The sequence below is a fragment of the Pterocles gutturalis genome, unplaced genomic scaffold, assembly GCF_000699245.1.
Source record: "Pterocles gutturalis isolate BGI_N339 unplaced genomic scaffold, ASM69924v1 scaffold31509, whole genome shotgun sequence".
In the NCBI taxonomy this organism is placed as follows: Eukaryota; Metazoa; Chordata; class Aves; order Pterocliformes; family Pteroclidae; genus Pterocles; species Pterocles gutturalis.
In genome coordinates this window covers 8,505-26,012 of record NW_010134209.1, presented here as the reverse complement: position 1 = coordinate 26,012, position 17,508 = coordinate 8,505, and the positions used below count along the sequence as shown (strand labels likewise).

General features: G+C 37.1%; 1 protein-coding gene across 1 annotated transcript in view; it reads right to left on the bottom strand.

Moving 5' to 3' along the window:
• Window positions 1-382: 382 nt before the first annotated feature.
• TRAPPC11 (trafficking protein particle complex 11) overlaps window positions 383-17,508 on the bottom strand; it is a gene marked incomplete at its 5' end in the record, with an annotated part of 24,862 nt that continues 7,736 nt past the window's right edge. Inside the window, 19 exons of the mRNA XM_010081516.1 lie at window positions 383-808; window positions 2,228-2,395; window positions 2,782-2,915; window positions 3,813-3,904; window positions 4,620-4,728; window positions 6,204-6,360; window positions 6,459-6,524; window positions 6,882-7,001; window positions 7,668-7,789; window positions 9,335-9,483; window positions 10,187-10,374; window positions 10,893-11,048; window positions 11,533-11,663; window positions 13,146-13,278; window positions 13,381-13,442; window positions 14,548-14,693; window positions 16,122-16,176; window positions 16,266-16,344; window positions 16,437-16,516. Of these exons, the coding sequence (XP_010079818.1) occupies window positions 764-808; window positions 2,228-2,395; window positions 2,782-2,915; window positions 3,813-3,904; window positions 4,620-4,728; window positions 6,204-6,360; window positions 6,459-6,524; window positions 6,882-7,001; window positions 7,668-7,789; window positions 9,335-9,483; window positions 10,187-10,374; window positions 10,893-11,048; window positions 11,533-11,663; window positions 13,146-13,278; window positions 13,381-13,442; window positions 14,548-14,693; window positions 16,122-16,176; window positions 16,266-16,344; window positions 16,437-16,516 (2,192 nt within the window). The remainder of the gene's footprint in view (window positions 809-2,227; window positions 2,396-2,781; window positions 2,916-3,812; window positions 3,905-4,619; window positions 4,729-6,203; window positions 6,361-6,458; window positions 6,525-6,881; window positions 7,002-7,667; window positions 7,790-9,334; window positions 9,484-10,186; window positions 10,375-10,892; window positions 11,049-11,532; window positions 11,664-13,145; window positions 13,279-13,380; window positions 13,443-14,547; window positions 14,694-16,121; window positions 16,177-16,265; window positions 16,345-16,436; window positions 16,517-17,508) is intronic.

Here is a 17,508-nt window from a genome sequence, read left to right as displayed (position 1 = left end):
TCACAATGCATTTTTTTTATGTACACAATTTACTGTATTTTAAACACCAGTTCACCCAGAGCTGTACAACAGTAGGATGTCCATTTTCTAAATTCACACAGCAGGAGACTACCAAGACATATCTTTAATCTGGAAGCTGTGTGTGTAAAAATAGTTCCAAACCATCAGCTTCAGGTTGGATAGTCCAACTATCTCTCTGGTCATTAGACTAGCTGTTGCTGAATTCAAATTTGGATGTATGGCTTACCCAGGAGAAACTAACAGGACAATGGAACCATTTGTTGTTTACTGTGCTACTGCACCCCCTGTTCTGCCCTCAACACAAGTGGCACAGAGCAAGCTTCTGTGAAAGATAGTTTTCAATGTTGTATATCTCTAACAGTAAGTACAAACTTTGCCCTTCAACTTGCTGTTAACTATGAAAACGTCTTGTGGTTTTTGGTCAAATGAATTAGCATTTCTTCACTTAAATACTCAAGACATTTAATACACCTTAATGATACTTTTGAGAGTTGGACATTCAAAGTTAACTTCAAAAAAATGTTCCTGTTAAATAAAGCACCAAGTTTTCCCCACATGTTTATTCCTTAAATAAAGTCTACAAAAGACTAGATTTTTTTAAAACATTAGTTCTGTTAAGAGTTGTAATTTAAAAATAAAATTTAATCCTCATGGTTTGATCAAAGCCATGTTTTCAAAGTGAGTGTTATATATTCTGTGCAACATCCCATTTTCTTTAAGTGCAGAGGTACGGATCTCAAAGTTACGCAGCTGCAATTGAGTTATCATCTGCTTGACGACCCTGAGGCTTTAAGAAAAAAAACACAGAGCATTAAAAAAAAAATAACAATGCAAAAGACCAAGGCTGTTAGGAAACTGACTTTGCAATACATTGCATCAATCAATGTAGCTCTAGTACACAAGCGTGGCATTAAGCCTCTCCTTACTTCTAATGGTTTCCAACAGCAGCACGAACACAGAGGATGTACAACTGAAATTTCAGTTTGGCCCAGTGAGTACTTGGTAGATGCCTCAGCTCTTTAACTGCCCTGTTAAATGCCAAGAGCATCTCTGTACACATTTGGACAGCTTAGCACAAGGTTTGGCTGATCAGAGTTCTGAGTACTCCCGTAGTATAAAAAGCTCTAGTTATCAGTGCATAAAAGAGGAATGAGACTGGCAGTTTCTTAGAGGAATTTTATGCAGAATCACTACATATAGGAGAGAGCAAAGAGGAAGTTTCAAAGAAGAAAAAGCATCCTAACAATAAGGTTTTTTAAGGTCCTGACATCTCCAAAGCAAAAGCAAAGAGATTCCACAGGAGCGGTGAGCACAACATGCTGTTGAGGAAAAAAAGCCTTTTGTATTGACTTAGGAGGCCATCTTGGCAACCAGTCTAGAAGAGCCACTGATTGACAGCATATGTAAAAAGTAAGTTCTGCCTATCTCTTTTGGCTAAAACAAAATTGAAAGAATGGCAAGCCTGTGTCCTGGAAACAGGATTACAGCTGTCTGAACAAGTCCATCTCAAGTCATATAAACAAATTCTTCAGGCTGCTTGCTTGCTAAAAGTCACTAAAAAGTGAATACAATATTCTGGAGACAGCAGCAGTAGAAGGAGAAAGCACTGTTTTGGGCAACTGGATTTAAATTATTCTTAACAAGTCAAAAGAAACTGTGATCTATTTTTCATTACATGATTGAATAGTCTTCAGTCATACCACTAAAAAAATCTAGACTGAGTGATTCACTGAGAGGATATGTTTTTAGAAGTTATTTAGGGAGGTGTGGGATGCCACAGTGTTTCTAAACCTAACCATATGGGTTGCTCATACACTTCTTTTTTTTCAGGAGTGCTGAAAATCATGGTATTAAATTATTTTGCTACATTTAGCCCACTCCATTGTACTCAAAATACAGACCGCTTTAAAACTAATTTTACAGAGTAAGACACAAGAGTAACAGGGACAGGCTAAGTACATTCAGCTAGTTCATCTAATTGTAACCAAATACCTGCTGCACTTAAACAGATTTCCTAAGGATTTTGGTTGATGACACCAATGCACAACCCAAGACTTGTCAAAGCAAATAACTCAGTTACAAGCTGGCCATTTTAGTGTGCTTAGAATCACTCAGCTTTAAACAGAGCTGGAGTGTAGTTCCCAAACACTGAGCAGCCCCACAGGGAGCCTTCAAACGCACTTCAAGGCACTTCTCACAGTCTTACCTTTACAAAAATGTGTGTCGGTATGAATCGTCTGAGCAACTGATTAGTGAAGTTTGGGAATCGCAGCAAGTTAACATGAAGAGAAGGTAACTGCTGATACCCAGCCATCAGAGGATAGAAGTTATATAACATTTCCTGCTGTGTGCCAGGAAGGATTCTTAATCGGATCTTAAAAAAGAAAAAGCCACAAACATAGATAAATCCTGTGATCAAAAGCAGTCCTCTGTTCACTTTCTATTTATACACTGTTTACTTTCTGGAAAAAGTAAAGTTGGAAAGAATGCAACAACTGTCCTATTCTAGTTAAACTATTACTTCTATACTGAAAGACCATGTTCCCCATAAACAAGGCAAATGGCTCCTAGTCAGGCTTCCATTTAGCCCTTCTTTAAATGGAGTCTGCAACCATGCATTCTTCCAGACAGAATTTACCATACTTTAAACATCTAAAAAACAATGAGCTTGTCCCCTCTGCACATCAGTTCAAGTCTAATCAATGTATTCTTCACTACCAGAATAAGCTAGCAGGATCAGTAGATGTGACAATTTTGTACCTGTTTAAGGCCAGAGAACATGAAAGCATCACTGGGTTCCACTGACACCTCCACATCCTGGACTAAGTTGGTCTTATTTTGCAGGTGATATCTGACAGGTAAGGATTCTCGGACTCGACCAAATGATGGCAGATCTTTGGAAAGAAAGTAAGTAAACTCAAATACAAAATAAGTTTTGAAGTTCCATACATAACAAATAAGACTATCACAAAGAGCAGTGAAAATTTTGAAGAAAAAAAAAAGATCCAGTAACTAGGCATCTAAATAATTTCTGGCAAGATTTTTCAGAAAAAAAAATTAAAGAGCAGAACACAACTTCATTACAACCTTTCAATAACACTTCTTCAACATCTAGTTACAAAACCCCCAACTGCTGACACTGTCCAGGAATGCTAACTAGGAAGTCACTTTGGTTGCTGCTGGGTATTTTCAGCTTACCAAAACCTTATCAGATACTGTCAGGAAGTGTTTTCAAAATGTAACAGGAAAGCATGATGGAAGAATCTCAGTACAAAGAAAACTGAACCGAAGAACACATAGGAATTCTGTGTGTTCAGTAAGCTCTCCACTCCCCCTCTGCTCTTGTGCAGGTGAAGTGCTAGAAGAGAAACAGTTCACCTGCCCACAAGCAGCTCCAATTCTCCAGGCTTCTTCCTTCCTGGGATGCAGCTAGGGAGTGGGTGGATGCAACAATTCTTGCCACAGGCATCTAGAGAAACCTACTGGGAAGGCAGCATCAGCAGTGGTAACTCTGGCCTCTGTGCTGCCACCTGACACAGGCTGATCCATGGACAGCTTTTAAGAGAATGCATTTGTGTAACTACCTTCCAGCTCTTCCCTTGAACTGAAGGGAGGAAAGGGAGGCAAGGCTTGGGGCAGTCTAAGTGATGGTAGTTTATTTCACTAGCTCTATAATATCCAGCACCAGTTTTCTGTCTTCTGTTGCAGTAAATGCAAGATCTGGCTGCTGTAAAACTTCAGAAGTTCTTAAAATTCTAACTGGGACATGTATGTTGCCAAATTAATATTACCTGCATTAACATGGAGGGGAATGCTCTCTACAATCACATGTGGTAGAGTGATGACTGTACTAACAACAGGTACAGTTTCCACAGGTGAACTTCTGCAGGAAAAAGTCACAAATGCAGACCATGTTGAAAGTTATACAACAGCATATCAAATGAGTACACTAAAACCACATCACTTACATGTGACTAAACTAAAACTATAGCAATTTCAGTGGTGGAAAGAAAAAACCAGGATTTTTTTAAGCGAGCAAAAGAAGGGCCATAGCATGTAGATAAAACAGCAAAACGCAAGTAAGAACACTAAACAGCTCTAAGACTTAACAAAACCAAAATAGAAGAAAGATACACCTCTGTTGAGGTGTATCTTTGTCTTTGAAAACTGAGTGAATACATAAACCCACAATTTCAGGTGGGAAAACAGTTAGTTTTCCCATTTAAAAAGTTTGTTTGTTTCCATTAGAAAACTATTCCTTTGACTTGGCTTCTCAAGTGAAATATTTCATGACTGGAGAAAACAGGGAACAGAAGGTGACAAAACAGCTTTGTAAGTTACCTACGATCTTACAATGAAGAAAGCTTCACAGAATGTTAAAATCATATATTGGTATATATTACTCTTAAGTGAAATATGTATTTATTAAAAAGTCTAAGAAGCTAAGCAGTAATTAGTAAGGTCCAAAGTCTAGACAGTAGTTGCTACAGAAAGATAAAAAATCAAAAACACTCCCCCAAAACATCCAAAACCCCACCATCATCCCTAAAAATAAAGCAACTCACTTCCTCTCCCTATCCAGGCCAAGAGATACTTGCCTCTTCCAGGAAATGATATAACATCCCGTTGCCACTCCACTGGCATTAGTAACTGGAGGACATCGAAGGCAAAAGCACTCACTGGCACTCTCACCTGTCTGTAAAACAACTATCAGCAAGATTTTGTTTAAAATCAAAGTAAGTCATTACTGCAGAAACCGCCAAGTCTAAAAATACAATATTACACAAACACAAATGTTCAGCCATAAAGGCCTTGAAGTGCTTTGCAAACCACACAAATATAATATATAAATTCAATAAAGATTGTGAATTATCTAAATATATAAAAGGGTAACGTACAAAATATGACAGCTTACTTTCTGAACAGCATCATGAGGTTCTTTCATGTCTACACAGACCAAACCATTCCAAATTTAGAGTTCATATGCAAAAAAAGGCAAAATAATGCTAATTCAAATTCTACACTTCTCTTCCACAACAAATTCTGAGACATCAGTACATGTCTCATATGTTTTAAAATGAAAACAAACATGGACATTTCTGTTCTCCCACCCAAATGGATGAGAGGTGGGGAAGACAGTGAATGCAAGAAAAATCTACTGGCTTTGAGTTTTCACTCTTTTTATTTCTAAGTTTGCTCAAGTATAAAAAAAAAAATAAAATACCTTTTCACTTAGACAGTGATTAAAAAAAAAAAAAAAGTATTTAAAAAAAAAAAATCCATGTTTCAGTCATTCAAAATATCTCATAGTTTTAAGATTAAAGTACCCAGGAAAGAATTGTTTTTTGCCAGGTAACTCTTGAATCTACAAAGGAACTAGAGTCTTGCAAGTCTCTAGGGTGAGATTCTGCCCCCCAAGATTACATGGATGGACAGTTGCCCCATAATCAGGCAGCCATCCAGACTGCCTCATTTGTATTCCAAGTTTTGACAGAAAATACGTTTTCATATTTCTGAATCAGCAAATGCAAAGACAATGTTATGTCAGAGGATTTTCGGATCAGCTCTGCTGATAAGTACTCCATTTATTTGACTTCAAAGCTAACATACAGATCTCCACCTTTAAGAGTTCAGTAAAATAATTTTTGTTACAATTAGGTAATAAGCTACTCAATGGTGTTAATGTAAAAAAATTATGCTTATTTCTAATTGTTTTTTACAGCCTATCCTGTCTACCTTCACGTCTTTCGATTTCATGACTGCAGTCGTGGACATGGATCGCTTTATCCTTCAGATGCTGCCTCTACCACGTGGCAAAGTGTTTGCATTCCAGAAAGTATATGTAGTCCATACACACTGGGAATATTGAGTATCTTTTCATATGGATACCCAAGAAGTTGTATAGCAGAAGTACTTTGAGGTGCTTTCCCTTACGTCTGTTATATTTAGCTTTTTGGCTACCATCTATCAATCAAGTCTATTTAGTTGATCTAGAGAAGCAGAACTACATTTTGAAGCATACTGCTGTCTAAGGTGTGCTCTGGCAAGCAGCTATAGTATTACACAGCTTTTTTCTATTTAGAGTTGGATAAGAAAATGCTGTTTAAATTGTCCCCATTTCTTACTCCCAACTTATGCAAAAAGTATCTTCCTGACAGAGAGCATAATCTAAGAAAACTCACCATTCTCCACATAAGATTCCAGCTGATCTACTGGGGTCATGGAAGCAGACAGCTGTAGCTGGCTGGTTACAATAGTGAGAGGCCAAGGAGAGGCACTCAGGATGTCCGTCATCAGTAAGAACGGTATATCTGCAAATACTCTGTCCAAGTGCTCCAACTGTCAAGACAGACACAAGACCTGGCTATTTCTAACTAAACAGAGCGTGACTATCAAAAGTGGTGTGATTCCAAAAGATCAACTTTACAAACACATACCTTTGTGGAGACAAATTTGACAGCAACATCAAAAGGAAATACTGTTTCTATGGTTACAGTTTCATCCTGTATAGGTAACAAAAGGAAGAAGAAGGGGGAAAAAAGTTATTCAGTTTCAGACCTGGCAGTTGATATCAAAGGTTACTAATGTAAGGTTACTTTTAATCATAAATTTAACCAAGTCCTCCCCAGGGTAGAATGACTCTTTAAGATACTGAAGAATAAATATAGAAGACTTTTCTTCTCATTACACTTATGAAACTGCTCACCCTAAATTGGGGTACCATACTGCTCATTTTGCATTTTTTTTTTTAATCTACTAGAAAAGCTTCTAGGAGACTTGGAATTACAGCCTTCAGATTGAGAATATTTCTTGCATTTCATTAATGTATCTCCAGCAATTGGTGCATCTTTACATCCTACCCGGTGACACTTGCAGAGGATTTCTTTTCCCTCAACGATAGTGTTGATTAAGTAAGAAACGTAAACCAGAAACATTCTTGCACCAACTGTTCCACAACGAATGTATATTGGTTTTTCCAGCTGCAAAATAAAAGAGACAGTATGAGACATGCTACACCTAAATTACATTAATTAGGCCTACAGCTGTCCAAAACGCATTAATCATCTTACTTGGTCCAAGAGGGCAACAGTAGAAAGGATACTATTTTGGCCATAAAGTATCTCCTACAGTGCATGATCTTAATCATGCAGTGAATTATTTTAATCAGAGTAGCACAGCTGCAGTTGCTTTGCTACTGATGCTCATCTGTTACTTAACACTACAAGAAAAGAACCATTACTGTGCAATATATAATATACCCAACTTCTAATTTACTAGTCACAATTTCAGTTTGGTGCAACATCTACATATTTGATCCTCTACCATGCTGAATCACACTTGCTGACTATTATTATCTACTGTCCATTGGGCAAAGCATTTAATTAACAGTTGAGATTAGCCTCCTTTTATTTATCTCCCAGCTGTATCATCAATCCCAGAATATACCTTATTCCCAAATTTAGTCCAAAATGGGATCTAGCTAAAGAAATACTAAGCCACAATTAAACAATAGGGAATATATGGCATGAGTATTTAATTTATCAGTTCAGATACGTGAAAGTAAGCATAGGTCCTTCAATAAGTCTTTTATTAGTTGATCCCCATTTTCTAAAATGTGATACAGAAAGAAGGTTTTAAGCCTTCACCTTTTCCCCTGGCTGCAAGTCTCCTACAGGGATATCAGGAAGCAGTGCAGGAAAAGAGTCATCACATGCATCTGTTCCATGAAGAGTCACCTGAGTTTTCTGAGTCAGGTTAGCATCTTGCCCTAGGATTAAAAACAGTCTTCATATCCACGCAGGCTTACATCATTGAAGCATGGAAGCAATAACTAAAAATAATAAGATATTCATCTCAAAAATGAGGAATTAACACTGCTCATTTGGTTGACAGAAGCTTTCAAAAGCACCAGAGGACAGATTTGACAACACCTTAAGTTTTCTAAGTTGGAGGGTTCACATCCTGCAAAGTTTGTGTTTCATCTATTTAGGCTACAGGGGGAAAAAAAAATAATCTCAAAAATCAGAAATCATATCTAGATCTTCCCTACCATATACAAAACACAACATTATTATGTGATCCAAGTTTTTCTTGGTACTCTATATGAAGTAAAAATAAAGTTTCACTGTTCTGTGATTCTTCCGTTTTCAGGAGAATGACTTAAAGATTTTATATCTTTCTAAAATTGTTTTTCCAAATATGCATTGAAAATATGTAACAACAATTGTATAGACATTAAATGACACCATTCTTCAGTCACAGGCATTAGAATAATGGTATTACTGAAGTAACACGGGATAATTTTCCAAGCAAAACAAGCCACATCTTGCCAAAGAGTTACAACTGTGGAAAATACATCACCTTCCCCTTAAAAGAAGTATCAAATATCAATTGTTCTTTTAATGTGATTAGCAAGCCCACACTGATGCTGCACATCACGTGTTAACAGTCAAGATCAAGGTGGGGAAAAAAAAAAAAATCAAGACCAACTATTAAATAGTGCTTTAGGAACCAAGCCCAAATATCCAATCAAACAAGTTTAAAGAACACTCCACCGACTTTAATGAACCATACAGCTGTATAGGGAATGTGACTATTTCAGAGTACCCAGCACATACAGCATCCTGTATGCTAGTGGCTTAAAAATATTTTTGCCTTTTAGGATAATTGATATAAACAGATCTACAGTGTAACATCTGGACTTGACATATTGAAAACTGTCAGCAACGACTACATACAGCTAACTAGGACTTAAAATATAAAATATCTGTATTTTTTCCTTTTAATTTGAAGGAATACTGTCTCAGTTCCCCATCACTCCTCAAATTTCAGGTGGTTTAAAAAAAAACAAACCATATTGTCCATGGTGGGGGAAAAAAAAAATTAAAAAGGAGGGGGTGGTTGGGGGAGAAAACCCACAAAGACTATACTTAGAAAACACTTAGCTAGCACTAATACTTTCACCTCATCAAGAAAAAGATCTACCTCTTGTGAAAAGAAGAATCTAGTTATGAGCAAATTAAATAAAAGGTTAGGAAGGAATACAAAAGCTTCCATGTTTTCTTGCAAACGCATTGACTTATCTTTTGAAAATACCCAGGGAAACACTACTGACAAGCAGTAGTTAAGATAACCATAACTGAATGAGTCTGTTAGCTCTTGTTCTTACCAAGAGTATCTCATCGTTGCCAACCTTCACTCTGGTTTGGCTCTACTACTACAGGAGAGCCATTTACTATATTTCTCTGCATTGCATCAAGAACAAGGAGTCAATTAGGAGACTGCTGGATTAAAAGAAAATAACCCCAAATACCTGGTTTTAAACCTGCTGTAAGCTTAACATCTTTGGCCACTGTCTCCTCATGTGACTGGACTGTCACAATCAAACAATACATTTCATTAGTCAAGGCAGGAGGTTCATGACGGAGCTGAACAGAAATGTTTGGCACTCTAGAAATAATCCTTTAAAAAAAAAACAAAAAGACTTGGTTATTGTGTGTTTCTTAAATAACAAGCTTTTAAGCCTAGTTTAAAGGAGATTAAAACAGACTATTGTTTGAGAAAGTTATGACAACTGGTGGCCTATTTGACTAGGAGATGTGAGATGCCTGAAAAGCAATATGATGGGAACAACTACAAAAACAGTTTGGAACCCCAGTAATAAGCATTAATGGTTCACATGTTCTGCCAGGAAATTTAAAAAAAACAAAAAAAAGCACCCTCACCAACAGCAACAGGATTTAATTATTTTGAATAATTCTAAATTAGTGTTAGCCTATTTATAAACAATTATTTTCCAATACAGTTTCTTAGGGATTCTTTGTGTGATGGCTTTTGTAAGAACAGTAACACCTCCTAGTTTGAACAAAAATCTGGGACAAGTCTGCCTAGCAAAGTTAGGTGAAAGGGAGAATTAAAGCATACTTGGTACACTCAGATCAATGCAAGCTTCTTCTGTACTTCTCGCTATCTGGAGACTCAGAAGTCCTAAAGAATTAAGACATCTATCTAAGTACCTATCTTATCCCCAGTTAAGTAAAGACATACTAAAAAAGCTCAGTAAAGATGTCCCAGACAGTTTTTTTTCTTCTTTTAGGCAGAGTGATCCGGACTTCGCAGGAGACTCACAATGATACATCATATTTATTTTCAAGTTTTTACTCACATAGTGCTTGCCTGAATAGTCAAACTGTCCCAGTGCACTTCATTATCTGGAAGCTTAGGTCTTCGCCTGAAGGAACGTGCTGCCTGCAATGCTTCTTGACATGAAGCAGCATCTCCACCTCCACCACGCCAGTTCAGAATCACACATCGGCCAGATTCACTTCCCAGGATCAAATTCACAGAGATGATCTGATAGACACAAATTTAAACGCACACTGATAACTTTGTCTTCAGATCACCTACTGTAACAATACAGTTTTCCAACATACACATCTTCATTGTGTTTGCATATCATCAAAATCTTCTGGCAGCTTTGCAGACAGAAGACACTTCCAGGATTTCATTTAGTGAAACAGTGGTGGGAAAAGTATCTGTGCTTGTGTGGGCAGTGCAGCATTTTATAGTTTCCTACCCTCCCATAATGCTATACTAGCCACCCCCTTTTTTTTTTTTTTTTTTTTTTTTTTTTAAAAGTACTGCACATATTTACAAAAAACAAAAACTTGAAGCCATACTTAGGGTTTTGTAATAATTTTTTGCTTTGAAAATGTGAAAAAAGTTATTCTCATTTTTGGTACTTGAGTTTCAAGAATTCAAACATTTGGAACTGCAGTGACATTAGTACCCAGTGCCAGATTAGAGGCAGCTTTGTAGTTCTAAGTTCTTTATAAGCATCAGTAAGAAAGGTGTAAAACAAACTGACAAACCTCAATCTTCTTTCCTACATCTTCAGTTTTTGCAACAAATTTGAAAGTGAACTTTCTTGTTTTGCCAGGGACTAAGCACATTGTTCCTTGGGATGACTGTTCTAGAATATCACTTTTTTGATAGGCTTCTTCTACCACACAGTATTGGTTGTAATCCTACAAGGGAGGAGTGGGGAAAAAAGTTAATAAATCCAGACTTAAGACCTCTTTAGAGAGTAACGGTAGTATAGCAAATGATAAGGTTCTCTGTTACTGGATCAAACTTCATGTGTTCTTGCTACTTTTCACACTACTGAAGTTAGACGTAGCAAGTAATTACAATGTAATTATTTGACACACAATACCCATTATACTGATTAATGTAACTTCATGCAAGAACATCAAGAGAAATAAGACATTAAAATGATCCTTCTGAAACTTTAGACAACTTTACAGGAAAACAAAGATATGATAGATGAACTAATGAAACTGCCTTCGGGAGTTTTATCACAGTATCAATATACCTGTGAAAAGCGATAGACAATACAAAGAGAAAAAACATCTTTCCAACTTAAGTATTTTTATGTTTAAAAACAAAGAGATATTATTCCATTCTTATAAGCTTCTGTCACTAGGACAGAGATAGATAGAACATAGTTACCTGATTATTGAAACTGATGGAGAGTTTAGAAAACCTGATAGGATGAGGACAATCAGCTCTCAAGTATACATCACACTGCACAGGAACATCAACATGAAAACTAGGAGCAAGAAATTTTGCTTTGCACTGCACTAGAATTAAGAAAAAAAAAGAAAAAAAGAAAAATAAGTATGTGTCAAACCCACCAAACTACAACATTGAATTCAGAAGCACACTCCTGAAATAATTGTGGTAAGGATTGTTCTGTGTATACTCTTAAAACTTCGGATTGTACCTAAGTCAGACAAATTTGGCTACTAACACTGTTACACCTTTCAACACTTGGCCAAAATCTTTGCCGAGGAGAAGCAGATTCCCAGCAGGAAAAGAAATAATCATAGAATGGTTTGCGTTGGAAGGGACCTTAAAGATCATCTAGTTCCAACCACCCCTGCCATGGGCAGGGACACCCTCCACTAGACCAGGTTGCTCAAAGCCTCATCCAGCCTGGCCTTGAACACCTCCAGGGATGGGGCATCCACAGCTTCCCTGGGCAACCTGTTCCAGTGCCTCACCACCCTCACAGAAAAAAACTTCCTCCTAATATCCAATCTAAATCTACCCCCTTTCATATTAAAACCATTACCCCTTCTCCTGTCACTACACTCCCTGATGAAGAGTCCCTCCCCATCTCTCCTGTAGCCCCCTTTAAGTACTGGAAGACTGCTGTTAAGTCTCCTCGGAGCCTTCTCTTCTCCAGGCTGAACAACCCCAACTCTCTCAGCCTGTCCTCATACGGGAGGTGCTCCAGCCCTCTGATCATCTTTGTGGCTCTCCTCTGGACTTGCTCTAACAGGTCCATGTCCTTCTTGTGCTGAGAACTCCAGAGCTGGATGCAGTACTCCAGGTGGGGTCTCACAAGAGCAGAGTAGAAGAGGAGAAGCACCTCCCTCAACCTGCTGGTCACACTTCTTTTGATGCAGTCCAGGATGCTGTTGGCTTTCTGGACTGCTAGTGTACATTGACAGCTCATGTCAAGCTTCTCATCTACTAGCACTCTCAAGCCCTTCTCCTCAGGGCTGTTCTCAATTCATTCTCTGCCCAGCCTGTATTTGTGCATGGGGTTGCCCCAATCCAGGTGCAGGACCCTGCACTTGGCCTTGTTGAACACCATGAGGCTTGCATGAGGTAATCCGGTACACTTCTTTTGTAGCTAATGCTCAACTCATGCCCCCTTTGTACACGGAGTATTACTTTGCACCCATTCTGCCCTCTTTCTTCAGAATCCTACTTCAAAGCAGGCCAGAACGGCAGAAGTCTTTCAAAAAGCAAGAGACTACTACTTCTACCATGTTTAAAGGCATAGGTAGCCACAGCTGGAAGTTCGTAGGTTTCTTCCTCTCAGACACATTGCTCAAAGGATCCTTCTTTAGTAACCCATTTTGGGGTAAGAGATCACTGGCTTCTCTCACAATTTATCTTACTGATTTAGATGAAGAACAGACTAGTACTGAAACAAGAGTTTTAGTGTTGCTGGCTTTAATATACACTTCATATTTTTTCCTAATTAGCTATTTTCAAGATACAACTACATCAAAATTTATAATCTGGTGTAAATTTGCTTTCTTACTTACCAAACGGTATAAAATCTTGGACTTCTATTGTGAAAATATTACTGCCTGCCAAGGAAACACGGTCAGCCCACAATTTCTGTGATGCTTTCATAGCAGCAGCGTCACAATCAGGTTCAGGATCAGGGCTTTCATTCTGTATCCAGATAGAAGATTATAAATAACAATAATAGAATATTACCAAACACTGACCACTCTTAAGATTAATTAAAAGGGTAATAGGAGTTTTGCCACTTACCATTAGAACTTTTATCAGATTCTTTTCTATTCGAGATTTCTGATCTTCTTTAAGAGTAGATGCTAGCAATAGAACAAAACAAAGATTACAAGACATAAGTAAGTCCTCTTTTTTTTTTTTTTTAAACTTAAAAATAAATCTTTCCTCTAGATTGCATCTTTCAAAAAACACATTCTGGGGAAAAGATTGCTAACATCCAGATACTGGTAATGAAGGATTCATTCAGTTTTCAGAACTTTGCCTATTTCAATTGTCTCCTCTTCCTTCCACTGGAATCAAGTAAACTATTTTTTGGTTAAACAAGTACTTAATTTATTGGAGGAAAAACTCAAGATAATAATGCCTATACCTTCTTGTTGTTTACGTTTAAAAAGGGAAGAAACAGTACAAAAATCTGGAACATGCAAAGAGGCAAGCTCAGACAATACCAGAAACCCCACCCAGAGAAGGTGACAGGAAGAAAAAAGGACTAATTAAAATGAGCACCCTTCTCTTGAAGATGAAGAAAGGTGGGTTTGTCTCATTGGTGATTCTTTAATACAAAGCAGAGTAGCCTGGCTACCTAACAGAAGATGCAAACCCATTTTTATCCCACCTGCCCTAACAGTGTCAATTAGCAATTTAGGGCACAAAAGTACTATTTCTGCAATATCAAGTAACAGATATTACATGAAGCAGAGTGCTGGCATCATTACTGTGCAGCCACCCTATGTCAAATTTTTTCCTTAAAAAATACCACAGGTATATTTCATCAGCAGAATTCTAGTAAAAAGTTTGAGAGAAGCATATTTGGGATTTTAAAGCTAGCACCATTTTTCTGAAGTTTGTTACTTAATAGGAAAAATATTTTTCCCCTTTAGCTCTATTACAGTTTTCCCTTCATCCCAAGGCTCAGAAGTTTCTGTTACATTATTTGAACAGTCCCAAATGAGTCTCTGTGCCTCAGATATCCTGACACAGTCTATTTGAATGCAATAAATTTTGTAACAGAAAGAAAATTCAACTTCCAGCATATGAGAGAAGATACTAAAAATTCAGCACAGGTATAGCTATTTTGTAGTCATCTGAAGTACTTTAAGCACTGTGTCCGACAATGATTTGTCAGACTTCCAAATACATGTACTTCAATTTTTCTTTATAGCCTGAATATATGTCTTAAAAGAATACCTCTACCCAGTAGCTCTAAAGAGTACGTTATATAGTCTTTTAGCTGGGCCATCAGATATGAACATTTGAGAGCTGTCATCAATATAGAAGAGAGAAGAGTCCACCATCCTTCACTGCGATATTCACACATAACATAATCCAAGAGCCTGCAACACAGTACAATTGAGAGCAAAAAGTTATGCACATCAATATTTTTTAGAAGTTCACATTTATTTGGTATCATTACTCTTCACTAAAACAAATGCTAGATTAAAGTCAACTCTACTGTTTACATATGGCAATGATTTATTGAAAACAGCATGAAATTATTGTAAAGAAACACATTTATTCCGTTAATTCTCTTTTTCAGTCTAGAACAATTTTCACAAGAGAACAACAGGAAAACCCATCTGTCTCCACATAAACAACTAGCAAAACAGCAACTGGACAGAAGAGTCTTAGTCCAGCACTGCATTAAAAATACACTCTACTATTGAGTATGTGGTAAGGTTTAAGAAAACCAAACCAAAACCCCACAATAAAGTCCCCTTCCAAACTGAAGAATTTTAATGTTCCTTAAGCTGAGATGTTTCTTTCCCCTCCTACGTCCTCTTTACTCCCTTAAGGGTTTCAAAGATCTACAAACAACACATTCATCGACCTTTATCAGGCAAAACCACACACAATATGGTTTTCATACTGAGCAATGCTTACCATTACTAGCAAAGCAGAAAACTAGATTTTTTTAAACTCTGTTCAACTGTTCAAGACAAGAGTTTCTGCCTACTTCAGAAAAACCTACCTAAACATAAATAATAAATGCTTGTTCCTATAAAAATTAGACTTCATACAAATTGACCTGTTTATCTTAGCCCACCTTCTCCTCCCTGTAGCTTCCAGTCAGCTAGTAAAAACAATAAACACATCTCCCTCAAACATACTCCACTTACAACATGTGATCTTTGAGACCTAATTAATGAAACCACTGTGGGACTCCTCCTTCACACGACTTTCACTGTTTCCCCTTAAAAATACAAAGTTAAGAAACTAAGCATGACACATACTTCAGAAAAGATGGTAGCTATACCTCAGCACTAGGCTTTCCTAGCTCTGTAGTCATTAATAGCAGAAAACTACAGCAATAAAAATAATTCCTTTTGCTAACTCCCTGGTATATAAACAAAAATTAAATTCAGCTACATTTCCATATTTTTTGAATTTTGTAACTACAAAGTCTATAATTAAATGTAACTATGTTCTCATTGCAGTAGTAATCAAGTGTCAGAAATCACATCTGGGAGAGAGAGCGCAAGCACTCAAACTGAGAGCTAGAAAAAAATAATATTTGCCCAATAATGCAAATCCCCACAACAGCTTACAGCAGGAAGTTTTTCTGCTCTAATAACTGACTCAACATATCTGTTTTGCTTTCTTTGATATAAATGGAGTTCGTAGGCTCCAAAGCTCATGCTTCAATTAAATCCAGGTACTAGGAGAATCTTAGATAAGCTTCCAATGTTATTCCATACCGATAAGACATGGGGTCTTAGTGAGAAAAACAGCATGTGAAAGAAGCAATCATGGGTGGTACTTACTTCAAAGCTTTGGCATAATCTTTGGCATAGTAATATTCTTCTCCCATTTGAACCACTGATAAAAAAGAAAAGTATCAGATCAATACTGAAAGTCTTTGCAAAATCAATTTTTTAAAAAAAATGCATCTGATTATCTATACTCACTCAAATGACTTTTCATTCTTGGACATTTGTATTTCTTGAATTGCGCGACAGCATTACTCAACAAAGTGATTATTAGCTCCTAACAGATAAAACCATTACTGATCTCATTATATATGCAAACATTAGGATAATGTTATAAAACAGATTTTTTTTTGGTAGAATAAAACTTACCGAGTGAAGGACATTTTTCTCTTTCAACTGTAGGGATAAAATCCCCATCTTCTCCTTTTCAGGATCAGAAAGATCAAAGCCTGCATAAGACAATGCAAAATCCATGAAACTGGAATTCTGTCCAGACCCAAAGGGAACTATTGACTTGGTGAGCTACATGCAACACAAGCTCCAACTCAAGCACACTCAAACTCAAACATTCTTTTGCCTAGGAGACAGATATATCCCCTTAAGAACCCATCCACCCTCCACATTCTAGAAGGGGAATTCTGGAACAAACATCTTGCCTTTTGTTTAAAAGAAGTTATCTGAAGCTACCCCAAAATAGCAGACTACAGTATGATGACCTAGTCTTCAGATGGCATCTATTAACATTTAAAGCACATATGTTAAGACAAATTTGTAGGCCTTTACCTATCATATCTCAACTAAGGATTCAAGCTTGTTTCTCTAGCAGTAGAGAATGTCAACATATGAAGGACTGTATAGGGCTTTAAAAGACCATAAACTCTTGCTGGAACCAAAAAAACCTGAATATATTAATAGGTGAAGTTTCTCTTCATGTTAAACTGTTTAACCTTGGCAGTAGATTCTAATTTTAAACCAGTAACACTTGAAGTTAAGAGGTTAGACAGTACTGTATTTACAGTAAATAAAAAAGTCTTTAAAAGAGGGCAGTGATAAAGTGGCAAAGCCCAAGGGATAGGCAGAGAATAAGAGACCAGAGAGGGAAAAAGGGAAATAAAACCAGAGTAAACAATGACGGTCTCCTAACTGCACATGTATTCATACATAGCTCAAAGTTGGACCTTCAAAGTCTGAATTTCTGAGAAAACACCCTCCTTAATAGGAAAACTACAAATTCCTTTCTTAGATTAAAATCTAGTCATTGCATCATCTGAATCCATTTTGAAACCCAAAAAGCTTTTTCTGAAGAGCCACAAATTCCTGTCTGAAATTGACAAGATACAGCAGGGATGGCAGGGTAAGTTTGTAACAATCGCATTCAGGGACATAGTTACTTTTGCTGTATCCAGGTGTCTCTACTTTCTCTTCCCCGAAATAATGCATT